Below are 20774 nucleotides of genomic sequence, written 5' to 3' on the forward strand. Positions count from 1 at the left end.
TGCAGTTTCAAAGGGTTTCCTCTGTATACAGTTACAATTAAAGCCTATGTGGACAGTATGGAAGCCTCGTAATCTTCCCCACACGTTGTAGGATCATTTGTATTACAGAGGCATTGCAAGGCCTGCATTTTGAGCCCTGTGTAAGACACACAAAAATAGGTGGTGTTCCCCTCAGAGACGTTTCAAACCAAATAGGACTGATGAAAGACAAGGGTGTGAAATGAAGAAACAAGGAGATGGAGAGATTAATACCTACTCAGGCACCATCACTAAGTCTTGAAACAGGATCAAGCCTTCTGAGTCCTAGCACAATGCAGTTCTTCAACAAGATTTAACAACTTCAATGTCTCTCTGCACTTTCTGGCTGACACAACACCCTTGCTTTAATGAAGATAATGACAGTGCTGTTCTTAGATTAATACTATGTGCCCTACAGCCACTAAAACCACACATCAACACTCTAGTCTTTAAAAGTTGCTGTACATGGAGTATATGGAAAAAAAAAAAAAAAAAATTACACAACCAGAGCACAAAACAGAAAATGTTTTGAAAATATCAGCTGTTTCTCGCAAGTCAAAAAAGAAGAGGAAGCCTCCTTACACTTAGATTTCCAAGAAAAAAACTTCAAACTTCTCTGTAAGCCTGAACAAACATTCAGTTCACATAGGTCTACCTTTACAAAAGTAAGAATTAATTTTCCTATAAAGGCTAACCAAGTATGGAAGTTTTTACTAAAAAAAATTTTTTTGGACAAAGTAATATAAAAAACAAAGACTGAACGAGAGCACAAAAGGTAAATGGATCAAAACCATCTGCATGTCATGATACGCATGACATTGAATATGAAATATATTTGTTTTACTCTTCAGCTCCAGGCAGGCTTTGACTTTCATTGCACCTAAACATACACTAACGAACCAATGCAATTCACTAACTTAAAAGGTTAATAATGCCCCTAAAATTTGGTGTATTTTTATTTAGGAGATAAATTTTGTTTAAGGATTCCTTTCTATTCCTAAATTAGGAGGGAAAAAACTCCACCCTGACCGTAGGATTAGATAGAGAACTATGACACTTTTGTTCACTTAAGATAAAATTCTTGTGGTAAATCTGGTATCAAAGTAGGAAAGATAAAACAAGCACTGCCAGCTTCACAGAAGTTTGTGCACCTCTAGATGTGATTCTCATACAGTAAATGCTTGTTATGCTTTGAACCCAGCTCTGCCTCAATACTAGCTGGTTTTCTTTGTGCACGTGTTCAGGCTGCAATAAACTGTAAAACAGCCAACACATACAGAAATTTATGTTGTTACAAGATGTTACTTCTCTTCATGGGGAAGCCTGTAAACCTAAACTTGAAATTAGAAAGGATTCTCAGCTGATTAAGTATCCAGGCTCTTGAGCCACCTGCCAGCTGAAAGACAGGGTCAGGGAGAAGAATAAAGCCTCTTTAATCCAAGGGAAAATGGTCACCAACCTGTGCACCACTTACAACACACACTGCCCCATGGGGCTGGATGGACTTCACCTCAGGGCACAGCAGGGGCTGGTGGAAGAGCTCACCAATTCACTTTCAATCATTTATCATCAGTCCTGGCTCACCAGGCAGGTCCCAGACAAATGGAGGCTGGCAAATAGGCTGTCAGTCCACAGGAAGGGCCAGAAGGAGGATCTGGGGAACTATAGGTCTGTCAGCCAGACCTGGATGCTGGGGAAAATCACAGAGCTGATAATTTTGCAAAGGTGCATTCTTTGTTTGATAAGAAACTGGCTGGATTGCCTGACCCTGAGACTGGTGGTGAATGGTGCTGCATGCAGCTGGCATCTGGTCACTAGTGGTGTCCCCCAGAGATCAGTACTGGATGAAGTCCTATCCAGTACTTTTATTGATTACCTAGACATGGGAGTTGAGTGTACTCTTAGCAAATTTATGGCCAGTACCAAGTTGGTATTTGGTGGGAGTGCTGATGTCCTGAAGGGCAGGAAGGCTCTGGAAGGTGATCTGGACAGGCTGGATCCAAGGGCCAAGACCAACCCTATGAGGTCAACAAAGCCAAGGGCCAGGTCCTGCACTTGGATCACTCACAACAGCCCCACACAGTGCTACAGGCTGGGGACAGAGTGCACAGAGTGGCTGGGAAGCTGTGTGATGGAAAAGGACCTGGGGGTGCCATTTGACAGCAGCTGAACATGAGCCACCTGTGCCCAGGTGTGGCCAGGAAGGCCAATGGCATCCTGGCCTGTGTCAGCAGTAGTGTGGCCAGCAGGAGCAGGGCAGGGATTGTCCCCCTGTACCCAGCACTGGTGAGGTCACACCTCAAATCCTGTGTTCAGTTCTGGGCCCCTCATGACAAGAAGGACACTGAGGGGCTGGAGTGTGTCCAGAGAAGGGCAACAGAGCTGGGGAAGGGTCTGGAGCACAGCTCTGATGAGGAGCAGCTGAGGGAACTGGGGTTGTTTAGCCTGGACAAAAGGAGGTTCAGGGGGATCTATTGTTTTCTACAACCACCTGAAAGGAGGCTGTAGCCAGGTGGGGGTTGGTCTCTTATCCCAAGTAACAACTCACAGGCCAAGAAGCACTCAAGAGGCCTCAAATTGCTCCAGGGGAGATTTATATTGAATAGTAGGAAAAATTTCATCAATGAAAAGCTTGCTAAACATTAGAACAGGTTGCTCTGGGAAGTGGTGAAGTCACCAACCCTTGAGTTACTTAACAGACATGGCACTTAGTGTCATGGTTTAGTGGTGGGCCTGCAAGTGCTGGGTTAATGAACTCAATTGTGAGGGTCCTTTCCATGCTTCTAACAAGGTGGGGAGAAGGAGAAAACCTGGCTAATATTTTCACTGGCTTACCCTGGGTTTCTGGAATGGGCTGAATGATAAAGTGCTTAGAACAGGCAGGCCAGGACTTGATAATTATGGCTATGTTGTTTATGTTGTTGATAAACCTGGATACTGCACTAACAGAGAAAGTACCATTTATCTGCAGGAAGAATAAAAAAAAAGGCAGGTTTGGTGTGCACAACCAGTCTGTCTCACTCTCTCCCTGTTCTGGGGAAGAGAGACAGCTTCACAGGCACAAATGTACCACCAATTGAAGCTTTCCCAGACATTCCTTTTTTCCTCCTCACTTCAGCAATACCTTAGATGGCTACTACTGCTGCATCTAGTGCATGAATCCAATGCCAGGCAGACAAACGTTCACAAACCAACTGTGTAAAGTCCTCCACCCATACCTGCCTCCAGAGACCAACACATGCCTGTGTTTGGCATAGGTTCCACTAGTTTCAGCTATTTGGTTACATAATTTTGAGAGCTTTTCTAACCAGTTAAATGATGGCAGTTACTCATGCTATACATCTTGAGCCTGTTTCTCAAAGAATTCCTCCTACTTCACAACAGTGACTTTGAAAATAATCACTCTAAAGGAGTAAGGCAAGAGCAAAGAGGCAAAACATGGCATGATCTTGGACAGGTGTGCACTTGCAAAGAGCTGCATCCATGGAGCAGTTACTGCCAAGGTGTAATTACCATCTGGAATGGTAACCCTGCTCCAACACCTGCATGGATGTAGTTATACAGACTATGAAGCAGCTTTCTTTTGGTACTGTTCATCCCTCCTCCCACGCAGGAAGTTGAGTAAGAGCATCCACATCAGAGCTGTCATTCACTGGAAGGAATGAAAAGCAACACACCCAATGAAGACAAGCCCACCCAAGAATATCCTAGATGGGACTCTCCTGTAAATCTAGACCCCCACTGGAGTGAGCTTGTTTTACTTTTATATTCAACTAATTTACAGCTATACTAGTCTTTAATGTTAAGTTCAAAACAATTGGACAGGCCAAACTACCTGCAAATGGTTGCACTTTTATCAATAAATGAAGTAACATGCTTTCCAGTGAAATAAAAACTTGTTTACTTTCATTTCAAATAAAGTGTCCAAAAGAACAAGTCACCTTTCTTCCTGGGACTTTTAGGGCAGTGAGCTGTAGAGTAAGAGTGGGAGAGAGGAAGGGGCAGGAAAGGTAAAAGAGAATTTTCTTCTCTTCTTTTCCAAATTCTGAAATCTGAAAAATGCTAATTCTCTCCACTGCCCCTTTTAGGCTCTTTATAAATGATCATTTCTTCAGTGAAAATAAAAATTACATTTTCAGATCTCTTCTAACATTATTTTCTTTCAAAATACTGAAAACCAAAAGCAATTACAATCAGCTCTAGCATCTAGGACATTCACTTCCCCCCTAATGCAGGACCTTGAGGGCAAATATCACATATAAAGAACTGCCTGTATTTCATTAACAGCTTAAAAAACAGAAGGCATACAAACATTGTGAGGCAGTGTTGGAAGACACAACACTCAGAGTGACTACAAAACCTGGCAAATGCAGAGCTCTATACTCCCCATAACACTTCTGCTATCTTGGTGAACACATTTTAAGATTTAGAAGCTTAACTAACTGGCAACCTAACAGCTAATTAGAAATTAATGCTAAACACAGTAAAATGCCTGCATAAATTTTACCCCCAAAAATCATACCAAACTGTGGGTTGCAGAGGCAGCAAAAATCAACCAAAACCCCTTAATCTGCAGTCTGGTAAACCTGTATGGCAACCTAGGATAGAACTGTGAAAGAATTTATGGTAGAATTCATTTTCCTGCAGCAAAATAGGAGTGTTCAACTGAACTTTCTTGGTGGGAATATCCCTCCCAAACTGCACTTGCCTACTTGTCAAAAATAGCAAGCTTTTTAAAAAAATATTGTCTTAAAAAGGAACTAAAAAACTGTCCCCAAGAGCAACAATGAAATCAGCAAATTACACAGTACAAGAAATCAGTTGGTGATACACTTCTCTCCTTTTAGAAACCAAAACTAATTGCCCAATACTGAGGTAACTGCAGTTTATCTCCTAGAAAATGCTTGTGAGGCTTCCCAAATCTGCAATTAGTGTCTGTCCCATTGTGCTTCTCTGTCTAATATCTTATGCAAATTATACAATTTATAGCTTTAGATTTAATGTGTGGTTGCCGAAGAACGCCCAAGGCAAGAGGAGCCTGCTGATTCAGGAATGCATTGCTCAGCTGCCTCACCCTTGTGAAGCAAGTGACAAACTCATTCCACAGATTTCTCCACTGAGGAGGAAATGCTTGCTCTTGCTGCAGCACATCCATATGAACAGGTGCAGCCAGCCCACTCCTCTCTTGGCATCCCTAAAAAGCAGAATGAAGCCCAGAAGTCAAACAGCCAGAGTAACAAGACTATGTCTGGGTGAAAGATACTGGTTTTTCTATGGGAAAAATATGCTATATCTGTAACAGATATAAACTATATCCAGGTCTGGCTGCACTGACCCATGAAAACTTTGCCTCAGTGGAAGCCCAAGACTTCTCAGACTGCTTAACTCTTATGCCACAGAGGGAAACATATGTGGGTCTTCCTCTGTGCAGGTCTTGCACAGGAGAGATGCTTATTAACATTCAGCATGACCTCATTAAGATCCCTGGCTCAAACTGTCAGTAGTTGATGTTTTTCATTCTGAAGGACAATCAACATCAGGAAGTACTGGTCTGGAAAGGCTACTGGGTTACCTGCCCCAGTCCCATTGCATTTGGAGAAGAAGAAATGCACCTAACACCAACATTTGCAGATGTTCATCTATTCAGTCTGTTCCCAAAGCCTCTAGTACAGGAGATTAATAACTACTCTGTTAGTTTGCCCCAGCACTACAACAGCCTTGCTAGGAAAAATCTTACCCATACTTACCCCTTCTACCAGTGTTTAAACAGCAAGTCCACAGGCCTCCCAAGTGCTGACTAATCCTCAAAAGGATCCTCTGAGGGAGCAGGGAGGTATGGCTGGCATTTTAGAGATCAAGAGAATAAGCAGAGCTGTTGTCAAACCCCTGAATCTCAACAATTAATAAGATATTAGAGTATTAGGAAGAAATTCTTCACTGTGAGGGTGATGAGGAACAGGTTCCACAGAGAAGTGGTGGAAGCCCTATCCTTGGAAATGTTCAGGGTCAGGTTGGCCAGGGCTTTGAGTAACTTGGTCTAGTGGACGGTGCCCCTGCAGGCATCCCATGTTCTTGCCCACCCCATGGCAGAGGGGTTGGAACTAGATGATCTTTAAGGACCCTTCCAACCCAAACCATTCCATGATTACAGATCATTTAAATGTCAGAGACTGCCTTGCTCACAATGCTGCATGTAGGTTAATTTATCACATGCAAACCAGAACTGAGCATGTGATGGGGCTCATACCCAGTGTCCCTGCTACTTACCTCATGGGTTTCTTGCCAACACACCAGTGCCTAAGTAAGGTGATGTGATAGAATAAACTCTCCATGTTAAGTGAAGAAATTGCTTCAGTGAAGCTCAACTGTCCCACACAACCAAGATCTCAATGGACCCTCCAACATTAAAAAAATACAGATCAGGAAAGATAAAGCTCTTCCTGAACGTTAACATCTCCCATCGCCTTCATAGCATGTTTCGCGTCACTTGCCAAAAAAAGGACCTCATTCAGAATATTCATTTATCAGCAGATGGGAGGTGGGTACATGTCTGCAAGACTGACACTTTGCATCTCTGCAGGAAAGAGTTCACTGCTGCCTGCTTGCTGGCACTCAGAGACAGAGCAAACACCCACGTGGCATCCTGAAGCTGATTAAGAAGGACCTGGGATATGAACACTCCCTTGTAGGAAACCCAAAGCCACATCTGAAGTTAGCACGCTCAGTAACAGCTGAGTGCTCCCTTCCCTCCTTGCCCCAACAGGCACCACAGAAGCTGTCAGGTGCACTGCAGCAAGGAAAAAGCTGCAGTTATTCTGATCATGGAGTAGGCTTGTTAGGGTGAGCAGGTGTGTGAGACTGTGAAACATTATCTGTTTAATTATTTTCATAATTACACAGGAGATAAATTTTGCAACTGGTCAGTGTTCCTCATGATTTTGCCAGGGAGCAAGAGAGGAAATGAAACAAAATGTTTTGAAAATTGAAAAGTTCCAGTGTGTTAAGTAACACCCTGTCTCAGACAATGCACCAGAGTGATCTGGAGGGTGACCTCCTTGATCCTCTAGTAGAATATAACCTGCTAGAAAAACTTCTTCAAGAGCGTTCAGTTCTGCTCCCTCCCTGTAATGTATTACAAGGACCTGTCCCACAATGACTCAGTTCTGTCCTCTCATGAACAGATTTGTTTGTCTCGCTCTGCAGGGTCTTAATACAGTAGAAGAAAGAGCTATCAAAGAAAAAAGTCATAATCACATCATCCAGCCATATTTCGGAAAGAATAACAGTTTGAACACATCTGGCTCTATTTGAGTTCCCATTTAATATGCTGAATGCTTATAATTATTTATATTAAATACCAAGGCTTTATTCACAGGACAGTAGAAACACTAAAGGATTACTACTTGTATGAGGTTTAAAAGCTATGGAGTAGAGAAAGTGCTTTAAATCCTCACTGCACTTTCAGGCATTCTTGCTTCCCTGGAGATGAGAAATGAACACTGGAATTATCAAGCCAAATGAGAACACAAGCTGACACCATGTCATCTCCACCTTTTAAACTTGGCAGTGGGTTTCAAATCAAAGAAAAGGGAATATATATTGTCCCCAGTATATCCCAACTTACAGAGTTCACAGCTCATCATGGAGTTTCTTTTTAACACCCACCTGCCAGTACTACATACCACCAACCACAATGGTTTGTAAACCACTCAAACCTAGTTGTGAATGTGTCCTATCTCTTTTAGTCCACCTGTGATATCCTTAGTTGATATTTTATGGCAACCACACAGCTATTCAATGGAACTCTAACTCTGACATGATAGAAAAAAGGGGAACATTTCTCCATTTATTCATGTTTTGTTTGCTCAGGTTTTGTTCCACCTTTACTAGCCTGAGATTGATTTTACTCTTCACTTGTGGCTGTCTCTTGGCATTGAAAATGTCCCCTTTTTTAAGGATTCCTTTCACTTCTAATGCATATTTTTAAATTCAGGAAAGCAGAACTGAAAACAGTCTTTGGGAAAAAGAAAGTTTTTTATTTATACAACTGTATGTTCAGTGTCTTCAGTGCTATTTTTGGCCACCGTAATCTTTTTGTTTGGTTCTGTTGGCATGTTCTCTTTTGACTACTGAGGCTGAGGGGGCAGAAGTTTCCAGCGAGCTGCCCAGTGTGACACTGAGGTCTTTCCTGAGTAGTGAGTCAATGCACAAGTTAACAATGCATGTCCATATTATTTTTTTGTATGCCCAAGAGATTACTATAAAGTGGATCTATCATTATGCTGACTTTTCACTGTCTTGGCAAACCTGTCTGATATTGCTGTCTCCCTTTGGCTGGAAAAAATTAAACAATTTGGACTTATCTAAAAAATTTGGTATCCTGTGTTCATCAACACAACCATGCTGGAATTTAAAACATCTAGTTTATTCAGTGAAGACTTCATCATGATAAGAATCCTTGCTCCTCTTTTCCTAATTCTACAGAGACAATAATCCTCAAGGATTAATCCATGTTCTGTTCATAAAGCTGGAACTGGAGATGTCTTAGGAATGTCCTATGATCATGGAGTGCAATCATGGCTCACATCTTTACGCCATAAAATGCAGATTCAATTTTCAGATCTACCCAAGACCCTAACACAAAATTCTAGAAGCTTTCACTTAAAATAGAAATAAGCCTTTCCACTTTTTCAGCTTTTTCAAGTAGAAAAATGCTTTGAAATCATGCATGTAGATGTAGATATAAAACAAAGGTTTCCGACACTGGTATGTAATAAATGGATAAAAGGTCCAGCCTTGGCTATTTTCAGATTCAGATAAGCAAAGAGAGTGAAAGTGGGATTCAGATTCCTCATATCTGGTCAAAAAAGCACAAGAGTTAAAGAGTGCACCCAAAAACAACATCTGAACTTTACAGGCAGGCTTATTTTGAAAGCTCAGTGGCCATTAAGACTACTAGGATCCAAGATGAAGATTGTTGGTTCAAGGAGTTCTGACTGCCACACTGTGAGACAAAACAATAAAAATGTTTTCTGTATTATTTTCTGGGCTTTATGCCTGTTGGCCTGCAGAGTCACTTGAACAGCTCCAAGCTGATGGATCTCAGGAGGTCAGTGGCAGTGGCTGGCTGACTGCCACTCCTGGCTGGGAGAACAGAGACTGTGCCCATCATATCCACATATGCCCTCAGCTCCCTCCTACCTATGCTGGGACAGAGATCACAGCTCAAAGTAAGGAAAATCTGAAGGGGGAGAGAAGAGACAGGAAGGGAACAGAGAACCTATTCATATTTGTTGATAATGAAATGGCTAACTTTCAACAGTCTTACCCTGGAAAATCCTTTTGTAAACTGCTTTAACAAGAGCAAGACATGGTACAAGACAGAAGATTCCAGCTTCCTTTTGGGGCTTCCTACTTTCTTTTCCTGCCACCTCTCTCAGGACAGGATTAGTCCTTTGGACGCAGCTGTCTAGTTTAAATTTCAAAGTCAGGGCTTGTTATCATAACACCAACATGCTGATGTCTCTTTACTATCCTCCTCCTCGATAAATGAATGAGCTTTTATGAGAGAGATGTCAGGTGACACTTCCCTGGGGCAAATGTCCCAGTGTGCCTCCAGTTTCACAGAGCAGGGCTGAGACCTACCTAGTGCTGGCAACTGAGCATAGAGGACTGCCACGTGCAACAGTGCTGTGAGCTGAGTCACTTTGGACAAACTGCTTATGGTCATAGAGAATATCAATTCCATTCCAACTCCTTCCTTCCACATGGGTGTACTGCTCTGTACTTTCAGTCAGAAAGCAAAATCCAGTGAGTGAACATACACCACACATTTTGAGTGAGGTAGTAAGACATCTATCTGTACGTGTTCTTGAAAGAGAGCATACAATCAACAAGGGAGGCTTCTGCACCCAAAAACTGGTGTGGTTATTTACAGTAGTTGACATCAGCCCTCTAATTAAAGATGCTTTACTGATATGTCCCTACATAAAGAAGTGAGCACCAGGTAGGTGATTAAGAGGCTTTAAAGTGAGAAGAAAAATCTGGCTTCAATTTAATAGGAGCTTCAAATAAAAATAAGAGGTGTCTGAAGTTGACCTGTGTGACTACTCTTCTCCCTGATCAAAACAGATCTGAAAAGTAGGCCACAGAGAAAAGAGGCCACAGTTTCAAAAGGTGAATGCCTAAAGCTATGTATATACAGCTATTTCCATGCACTTAACTGGGTGGCCTGATTTTGAGAAGCTCTAAGTACGCACTGCTCCAGCAATGAACATGCCCCATAATGTCCAAAAATCCCGCCCCTGACTATCTGCTTTGGTGTTGAATTGTAGATGCAGTTTTCTACTCAACAACAGGTCCACACTTTCTGCTACACAGCTACCTACACAGCTTGCTTGGCACAGAGATTTGCTGTATCAGAATACATGTTTGTATACCTGAACAGCTCCTGCCCAAAACAATAGGGCATCTTGACAGATGGATGAGTGTCAGAAGAAGAAAGAGATGCTCAGGGGTGACACTCCATGTCCAAAATCACACAGCAAGGCAGAACCAACACCAAGCAGAAAACCCCAAGCCCCAAATCAAATGCCTCACCCACTTCATCATACTGAGCTTGCCTCCTAGTAACAAAAGATACATGCAGCTGTGAGAGGAGTATTTCTAAGACAGAATCTGATAAAAAGAAATCCAGAGAATAGAGAAGGATACTATTATCTGTTCTGTAATATCCCCCAATACGAAAAAGGAGCACATACAACAGCAACTGCATCTCATATAACTGGAAACAATCAAACAATTATTTTGATTACATGTCAGGATGAAAATATCAAAGTTAAAGGGGTATACACTGTTTAGACAGTCCTGAGGAAATAGCTCCTATACTTCAAACACTACTACTAGGAAGAGGGAAATTAAGGACTTGCAGCTCTGCTCATGCATGAGTTCTCTTTTATAGCAGAGCTCCACAAAGACTATTGCCTGTACAAATTTTAGATTTGGAGCTAAATTTAAGAATAACAAAATTCTAAAACAATGGAAGAAAAAGCCAGCAGCAAGTGATTAAAGAAATGAAATTCAGGGTCTGCAAGTTCAAACGTTATCGGAGAAACCAGTAAGTCACTTGAGACAGAAGAGGAAGCTGAGCAGCAGATGGGAACACTAACTAAATAGCAGACTGAGTAGCATGTTTACTTCATTTTTTGTTTAAGTTCCTTCAATTTGGATTATAACCTGTAAGATACATAGGGAATTTCAAAAGCTTTTAATCTTAAAACAAAAATGTAATATGAAAAGCTTAGTGCCCAGTCACAGTGATCATCCATTACCATCTTAAGCATAATTTTAAGTGTCAGATTTTGAGTTTCAAACCTGAAGGATCCCAACTTTTCAACACAGCATCAGAAAATTTAGTTATTTTCACTAGGTTAGAGCTTTAAAAAGGCTGACACAGTTCCAACCATACATTACCCTGTTAAAAATGAAATTTTTACTAAAAAATTCTCCTAATCTTTCACCAAATAGCACCAAAATTGATCAAGAGCATTTTTATATAAGAAACAGTTCTTCAGAGATAAGTAAACAAAGCAATACAACTGCTGAGAGAACAACTGTGACACCAAAAAAATCTGTTCAGTGATTAGTTTCAACATAGACCTGCCGGCTATATAGGACACTAGCTGTGAATGCAGCCTTTATTTTTTCAAAGCTTTTTTAAAAAATATTCAGCAGCACAGGTTGCAGAATAGCTAGTTCTTTTAGAGCTTGCACTCAAAATAACAGAGACCAGGAAAAAGAGGAAGCCACAGCACCAGCCAGACTACCGATTCCAAAATAGAATCCATTAAAATCAATGTTAAAATATCTCTTAAAGCTACTTTTTTTTTTTTTTTTTCCTAGAAGAGAGTCCTACTTCCTTCCAAGGGAAATATATAAAGCAACAATCCCTGCAAATCACAGCACTGCTAGTACCCACGTTCAAGGTGAATCCTGAAGCAGGTTTCTCAGAGAGGTTAAGCAGTCTCCATCTGCAGAGAAACGCAAAAACCCAGCTGGACATTGACATGAGGAACCTGCTTTGGAGATTCTGCTTTGAGCAGGGAGTTGGGCTGTATATTCTCAAGAGGCCTTTTCCAACTTCAGTGATTGGACAAGTCTGTGAACCTTCTATTTTCATAGACTGAGTGGTTACTGCATCAGACTAGGACATAGAAAGCTCTGGTTGAACCCTGTGCTGTTCCTCAGACTACTGGTACAACTCTGGCTTAGTTACTGGCTCTCCTCCACCTCAGTTTCTTTAGTGGCCACAGACTGGTAGCAGACACAAGGAGTGTCTGAGCCACAAAGTGTCTCAGTAACTCATTCTCAGCAGACTGGATCTAAGTACTTATCACTCAGACATTTGACTGCATAAAGAACAAGATGAGGGATTTTCAGAAAGCCTAACAATGTCCATGTGCCCGGTCTACACACTTCAAATAGGGATTCCCTTTTTCAGGAAGCATGGAGAATTCACTGTCAAAAGCACAGTGCTTTGGACATCTGAAAAATAGAGTTAAAATCAAACTGTTTGGACCATGGGGCCCTATTGCTGCAGAATGCAGGCACCTCAGCAGAGCATGTGGTCACCCTCTCTTTAACCTAACTGGTGCAAATCTTTAGTTATACAGTTGTTGTAAGGTCTAGAGGGTTAAAATAAAGCGTAAATTGAGGATCATAAATAAATATTATAATTCATTTATAGTTACTTTAAAACATAATTGAAATGGAGGCAATAATCACTGAAATCTAAAACAGATCTGTAAATAGAAACTGAATTTTCTTTTGAATGACTTTGAATAGCAGAAGGCTTCTCCTTACATATAAACTCAATCCTCATGAGTTTATAAGACGCCTTTAGAAGAGACAATCCCTTGCACTGAACTTAACTCATCACATTAATTTTGTATCCTGTGATAAAAAGGGCTGTCTAGTTACAGCTAAAGAATAGGATACTATTTTCTTAGTAGTTACTTCCATAATGAAATTCCAGAACAATAAAGATGTGGTTCCTAAGTGTTCATGCTATTCAAAGATGTATTACTTCTTGTTTGGGTTTTCTAAGTGATCATGGCCCTAGGATATGAGATGGTAGCTGCAACAGAGAAAACAACTTAGCAGGTGAAAACAAGAAAGGGAAGAAAAACCCACAGCACTCTCTAGAGTGGTGTAACTTTTCTCTTACTGCAGATCATCATGCGCTGGAATACAGAGGCTGATCTACTTAGGCCAGAACAAGAAGTCAGACAATTATTCATCTCTCCTGAGATTTCCCCTGCTAAATACAAAGTTAGTTCAAGGTCTTGGTCATGATATTTCTGATTATGCAACAGAAATAAGATAAGAGGAAGAAAGTGCTGGGGGGAGGGGGATAGAGGGTCAGAGGAAATATGGTCACCAAACACTGCAGCAGCCAGTGACAACAGCTAACACCATTCCTTACTTCATTCCTCAACTTTATTAACAGCTTCTTTTTAAATTGTCAGTTTTACCTGAATACAAATTTTCTTTTTCTTTTTCTTCCTTAAGCACTTATTTCTTTTTCTCATCATTCTGACCAAAGGAGGCTGAAATATGCAGAAGACAAACTACTTTGCAAAAACCGATGTTCTCCCAAACATATTGTTCTCATAGGGATAACAATAGTACTGATAGCAATTTAAGAAAAGAAAGGAACAAAACAAAACTGTACTGAACCTCTCTGCTGTTAGAACAAAATCCTAACCACTCCCTCAGAGCACAGGATTCCCTCAGCACCTTTCTCCCACTCACGAACAGCAATAGCCACTCCAAAACAAAATCCTTCTAAACTAATTGAGGATTTTCTCCCTAAGAGATTACAAAAGACAAGGGGGAGTGCTGTGAATTATTAGTCTTATTTTTACATAAGGATGGTGCCACTGGGACCAAGCAAGTTATACACAAATATAAAAAATATATTAATAATATAATAATAATATATAATATATAGTTATACACAGCTATAAAAATACAAATTATTGAGCTTTTTACCTGCCCATCGAGACAGTGATAACACAATCTCAATGGTATTTCCAATAACATCCCATTAGAACATAGTTCAGAAATGTAATTTCTTCCCATTACAGTCATCTAATATATGAAACAGTTACTTCAGAGCTATTCTAGATTTAAATTCAAAAGCCAATAAATATTTCAAGAACATGACAGTAGCAGAAGTAGAAAGGGAATGAAAGACTAACTTAACCCAACAGTTGAAATGGTTAAAATGAGAAGGTAATAGAATTATTCAGGTTGAAAAGGCATGACTCCTAACATGGAATACAACTCAAATGATACCAATTAAGGGCAACAGTTTATGTCAGGTGACAAGCCAGCACCAAATGTGCATTTATGTTCCCCCTAGCAATTAGCTTGTGCAATAGACTTCCAGTACTTCTCAAAGACCTTAGCTCTATTTACACTTTAATTTCTTTTGGTCCTTTCCAAAACAAATTTTTTTTCTTCTCCCTCAGTTTCAGGCCTCAGGATTCTTACTACAAGCTGCCGAGTTTGTACAGTCATTTCAATTTACCAGCACACAACAAGAAGACAATGTTTTTCCACAAGATTTCTGAGAGTACTCACTGTGGTAAATATGCTCCCCATTAAATCCACATCGTATTTTTAATCAGATACAAACCTCCTTTGTGTATATGGAAAAAGAAGAGCACAGGATTCCAGAGGGCAATCCTGTGACACAGGAATGCTTCAGTGTTTGTGCTCCCACGGAGAGACAATGCAAGAGGCCCAAAACCACTGCTTCAAACTTTACATCCAGCCTCCAGAAGGAAGCTGCTTTCTTCTCTAGTCACAATAAAAGCCTCCAGGCAGCACAGATATCGGCCTACCTTGCATGTATGCCTCTATCTGTCGAATTAGCTCGTAAGACTTGGATCGATCCAGAAGCGTACGAATAGCTGGGAGAGGGTCTAGGATAATGGTTTCTGGATGAGCATCAATGTACTCCTGCAAAACAATATATAGGAAAAAAAATGGCATTAGATTGGCTGAAGAGTGTTGAAAAATGATGAGAAGAGAAAATAATGGGGAAGAGAATATATAATGTTACAAGTCCAGCTTCTCTTCAAGAAGAGCCAAATGGACTTTGGCAATGCAGAAAGTCCCCAGACAGTCAAAACACTGACACTTGAAGCAAACACAAACATGACATCTAACTGATTTAGATGGCAAATCCTCCTGTAGTCTCTATCAGAGCAAAACCTGTGCTGCAACCACATTAGCTTACAAGGGAGCCAGTGGCAAAGTGCCATAGTAAGAACTGTGAGCAGGGCTGAGAAAAGCCATTAGGAAAAGAATGATGGCACACAGCTATCCTGGGGTCAGCCTTGCATTCAATTACTGCATGTGAACATCACAACTATCTGAACTAGGCTCAGAAATACATCTGTGTTCTTTTATGTTGTTTTTATTGCTGTGTTCTAGCTGGGCTGAAGACGGTGTTAAGGGCTGGACAATAAAGGCTGAAATTTTTTTTGGCAGAGCTGAAGAGATTGCTGTTTCATTGTGTCTTCATTGCTTGCTACTTCTCTATGTTCATACTCTCCTTTTGTGACTACAAGAACAAAGTAAAGTTAATGACCTCATGGATCTTCATCTTGGGAACTCAATTCCCCATTCACTGAGGTCATGACTGCACTACTGCATCTTGGCCAAGAACACAGACACAGCTGCCAGGTACTGGCCTTGCAAACCCAACAAAACTTCCTTCTGTTTCTTAGAACAGAAGCTGAATTCCTTCATCATTGCCCCAGTTGGCTCTATAAAGTCAGTGGGAAACACACATCCATCTTATACTACTCAAAATCAGATAAATATATCCAAACTTAGCATCTCTCTGTGTTTCACCCAACTTCCCAAAGCCATCCTAATGTTTCCACTTACTTTTTTAAATCCATTCATGCAAAAGCTCCTACAATTAATAGACTTCCATGAAGTTCTACTTCATTTAAATTGATTTTGTCAAAGAAGAAAACATACTACAGAAGATACCTCAGAGTATGACGAGATGGCCTCAGGAGATGCACTTTGCTGGAGAGAAAAGAATGGCATAACCTATTCCCAGAAAGTGATTTTGCTCCAGATACTAACTGGGGATGCAGACTTCTCCACCACAGCACTGGGAAATTGCTGTTTTCTGGTGACTACATAGTCTGAACTGATAGCTGCTAAAAGGAGATTATTCATTTGAAGTTACGAGAATCCAGCATTGGGGTTTAATGAACCTATTGCATCACCCACAAGACACAAGCAGCTTTCCTTCACAGAGCACAAGGCACCCCTCAATGGCAATACTTGTGTCTGACATATTTAGTAATCCCTGCAGAACACAAATAATGAATTCCCCAAAGATATGGTCAACCTTGCTGCCTCATGGGAAAAGTAAGGGACAGCCTTTCGCACAGCTGGTCATCAAGAGTGTCAGCTGTTGTCTCACCCTTGCAGTACAGCCTGGATAAAAAGCCTCATCAGCTCAGTGGAGCAGAAGCTGGGTTCATTTCCAGTCACTAAACCCCAGAACATACAGTTTTCATGAGTCTCCTGCCCCTAGTACTTCCAGAGTCTTAAGCAGAGCAATCAGCTTTCAAATACAGATGAGATTTTTTTTTTTTTTAGAGCTAGAGTATCTTATTAGCTAATGCCTCTTAAACACCCACACATGTCTATGCATACCCATACATGTGTAAAACAGACCCTGTGGAGCTAGCATGATCCAGTGATTAGAGTGTTAGCTTGAACTTGCTGATAGTGAAACTTTACTACTTTAGTATCTCAGCACCTCCAGAGTAACAAGACAGCTCTTTTAGTCCCTCTGTTCCTCCATTTAAAAGACAGGGAGTTACCATACTGTGTGTCTTCTCCAGCACACTGAGAGGACAAGCTCTTTAAGACAGCCCGTATCCTGATGGGGCAGGAGGCAAGCACAGCACCCAGATTGAACATATCACAGCTCTGAAACATGGCCTCAGCAGAGCTCTGACAGTGAGCCTCCTGCAGTGCTTCTGATGCGTACGAGCTCTTCCTTTTACACTGTGGTGACCACCTGTCCACCTCGACTGGTCTCTGGTTCCACCTTGACTTCAAGCTCCCTGGACTTCCACCCTGGCCCAGCCCCTACTCTGCATGTACTGGCCCTTCCCCTCACACATACATTCTTCCTGCCTGTGGACTCCACCACCTTTACTGCCCCCCAAGGAGGCAATGATTTTTCTGTCTTTTAGCGTTTTGTCTACCTTCCTGAATCTTTCTGATGCTCACCTCAGCATTGAGAACTTGCTTCCCCAGGATTTATGTATTCTACTTATTAATTTGGCTCATGTTACTCTAAATATTTCCAGAGGGAGCCTGGCTTTTTGATGCTTTCTGTAAGGGAACCTCACAGAGATTTTTTTTTCTAATGGTAAAGCCCTAAACTGTATTTAAAGACTATCCAAACACTAAGCTTGCCACAGCATAACGAAGTTTAACAGGAATAAGGCACGATCTCAAGGTCATTCTACACCAGACAACATGTCAAGAGAAATGAGCATCTAAGCTGACTTTCCAGTGACTGGTTTCTCATCTTGTTGCCTTAAGGAGCCTCCAAAAAGCTCTGTAAGGCAAACATTAAATAACTGATGAAAATGAAGGAGGTAGGAGCTGTTTCCCAAAAGCCATTTAGAGTCTGGAGAACTTTAACTAAACTACTTTAATGTCAAGAACTGCACTAAGTACAAGGCAACAGCCCCTTCAAACACACAAAAAGGCTAGAGCTTTCAGCAAATCAGCTTTCTTTACAAAACAAGGAAATTTCTCAGCATTAAATCTATGTCAGGTACTATTCTCCAACTCTTCTCCATTTGCAGGCCTAGGAACTTGGACAGCCAGAAAGCACAGGAATGGCAAAACTCAGAGCAGTGAAGATCTGTGTCATCTAAGAAAAGACCTCAAACTTTAAGTGTCTCCTAGAGTTAATCTGGGGACAGGCCACACATCACTCCTTTTAATTGAATCCAGAAACAGTCCCTTTTCAAAGAGATTCTCAATGCAGAACAAGGTCAATATATTTGTATGTGTCCTTTCTGTTTGAACACATCTAGAGATTAACTGCTGAAGCTGTGCAGGGGACAGGAGCATCAAAACGCACTCAAGTCCTCATAACTCTTCATCTCTTCTCACATGCTGTTTGTTGCTTGGATTTCCATCACAAAGCGTTAATTCTGCATTCAAAAACAAAACCATACAATTCCACCAGGATCCCCAAAGGAAATCATCCAGCTTCCCCTTGGGCCTTTAGGCTGCCAGCACCTTCCCAGTCTCCCACACCTCTCACCAGTACATCACCAACACGTGTAAAAGAAAGTTCCAATAGCCATGCAGAGAAAACTACTTTAAGTAACTTAAAATCTGAACCTTACACCAACTCTCTACAACAGGAAATGACAATAAGAAAAGTCAATTTTGTTAGTTTCACAGGAACAATTATGGTAGCTGATGTGAAACCTTTCATAAACTTTGATTCTTAACTAGAAACTGCTGTACACTTAGACATCATATACTACAAACATACTACGTTTTCAAAGCCACATACTTTGTCTAGAAGGCAGGAACTGGGGTAGTTTGGTTGTCTTTCTTACCAAGAAGGCCGAACTGCAGCACCAGTAAGCAGCCTGTGAAGATCACTTAAGAGACTGGAAAACTCTTGATGTAACCTAAGTAACAGCACTCTTCCCATGGCACAGAGTGGCTCCACTACCAGAAATATAGATCTGCATACATGAAGGGTTTCTGCCTAATTATTTTGAAAGCAGATGAGCTACTATAAACATGAACTTGAAAATGAAGCAGTTGAAGAAGGAAAAGAGAAACACTGAAGCCAAGAGAATACAGCAGTATTCTCCTCGGTACAGCACAACCTTTCAGCTCCAAACTTTCAAGTCTTGTCTCGTCCTTCCAGCAAAACAACTCTGCTCTCTACTTTGGTGGACTTACTGAAGACTGATATCCATCAGCACACTCCAACCAGCCAGGCAACAGTGTGGAAGATATTTAGGCTTTCCAACAACAGATTGAAAAGGCTCTGTCCTTGGGCTTCAGTTCAGCTTGACCCAGACAACATCTATGTTTTCCTCTCTCTAATCTTTAACATAATAAAAGCAAACAAGAAGAAAAAAGGAATTTTAGCAGATCCTCCTTTGTTTGTATTCCAGGCCTGGTGTTAAGTCATGCTTTGTACCAGCCCCATTACTGGCAGAAGGCCAGAAATTAAACTTGAAATCAGAAAGAGACCAAATATTTCATGTTCCCTATTAAATACCGTTGGATATAACCCAGCAATTTAAAAAAAAAATACTTTCCTTGAGAAGCCTGTTTATAGATGAGAATAGAGCTGCTTGTCATTTTACCCAAAAAAGTAGCTGATTTTTTTCCTTAGTATTTTAACAGAAAGTCGATACAGTATCTACTGCAAATAATAGGTCATTAGATGATAAGAGCTTCACTGATTCATTGACTTGCTTTTATTACTAAGTAATAAAACTTATATAATGTTTTGTTTAATATTAAACAAAGTTCCATAAAAACATTCCAAAAGAAGACAAGTAAGCAAAAGAAACAATGATGTCATTTGGATTTGTGTTTTCCCACATACAGAAACACGACAATGACTGCTTGCAAAACATGTCAACATTTTCCAAGGGAGAAAGAGACATAAACACAACTGTGTCTAATGTGTTTGCATCAGATTTAGACTTAAAAGCTCCTTTTTGTTGTCTTAGGCTGTGATGGTCTCTTTTCACGGATACCTCCCTCCAAAAGGAAAGGTGAAGGTGTACTGGGTCTTCAACAAACGCTCACCCCAAAATTGTTTGTCTCTAAATCTAAAGGATTTCTGCAGTGGTTAGAAGGAATGAGGGGTGTGGCAAGGAGAAGGGGGAACTGATCTTCTCTGTTACATTTCTATTCTCTGTATATCTCAAAGAAACTTTCTGAGTACCCAGCTGTCCTGTGTAACCTTCAGAAGTCCTTTGCTCCTTCAACTTGTAAATCCTACCCACAGGAAGCTATCCTAACCCCTATCACTTGAATTACAAATATTTAGTAAATTTTGCTGTTTATGAGGCCCTTCCAATAATTTAAGGCATCATTATTTTTCAAATGGATAAAACACAGCTATCTCCCTGTGAACTCAGGTGCAAATAGACCATTTCAGTTTTGTATTAACCTGTCCCCCCCAACTAGAAAAGAATTACTAAGACATAATAGTTTCCTTTGGTTTTTTGCTTGCCTCTTAGCTGAGAAGTGCCCTACTTCATTCCCTGCCAAAATATCTCCCTCATTTTCCTTCCTCTCAGTCCCAAACCCTTCTAAGAAAGCTTCTCAGTCAAGATTAGAAGAGCCCATCCTGGACAACTCCAGAGTGGGAGAGTCAAGAGTTGAAGGGCAGCAGGAGAGGAAACATTTTAAAATTTTGTCAACCTAATAGCAAAAGACTAGGCATAGAATCTGTGTCTGAGCTGTCTTTTTAAGTAGGCTAATGCAAAGAGAACCTGTTCAGAAAAAGCTCTGAAAGAGAAATTAATAACCCTATTGATTTTCCATCACCAGGGCCATCATTTTGAATGCAATATGAAGCTGCAATGAATGAAGCTACTCAAGCCCCTGTACAGCTATGACAGGCAGCTGCTCAGAGAGCATTC

At 40.9% G+C, this 20774-nt stretch overlaps 1 protein-coding gene across 4 annotated transcripts in view; it reads right to left on the reverse strand.

Moving 5' to 3' along the window:
• The window catches only part of ITPK1 (inositol-tetrakisphosphate 1-kinase), a 137759-nt gene that overhangs the window by 44777 nt on the left and 72208 nt on the right, over positions 1 to 20774 (reverse strand). For all 4 annotated transcript variants that reach the window (XM_058842138.1, XM_058842132.1, XM_058842145.1 and 1 more), the window contains exon 5: positions 14928 to 15045. In XM_058842138.1, coding sequence (XP_058698121.1) covers positions 14928 to 15045 — 118 coding nt within the window. The remainder of the gene's footprint in view (positions 1 to 14927; positions 15046 to 20774) is intronic.

This window comes from Poecile atricapillus, chromosome 1 (genome assembly GCF_030490865.1).
Source record: "Poecile atricapillus isolate bPoeAtr1 chromosome 1, bPoeAtr1.hap1, whole genome shotgun sequence".
In the NCBI taxonomy this organism is placed as follows: domain Eukaryota; kingdom Metazoa; phylum Chordata; class Aves; order Passeriformes; family Paridae; genus Poecile; species Poecile atricapillus.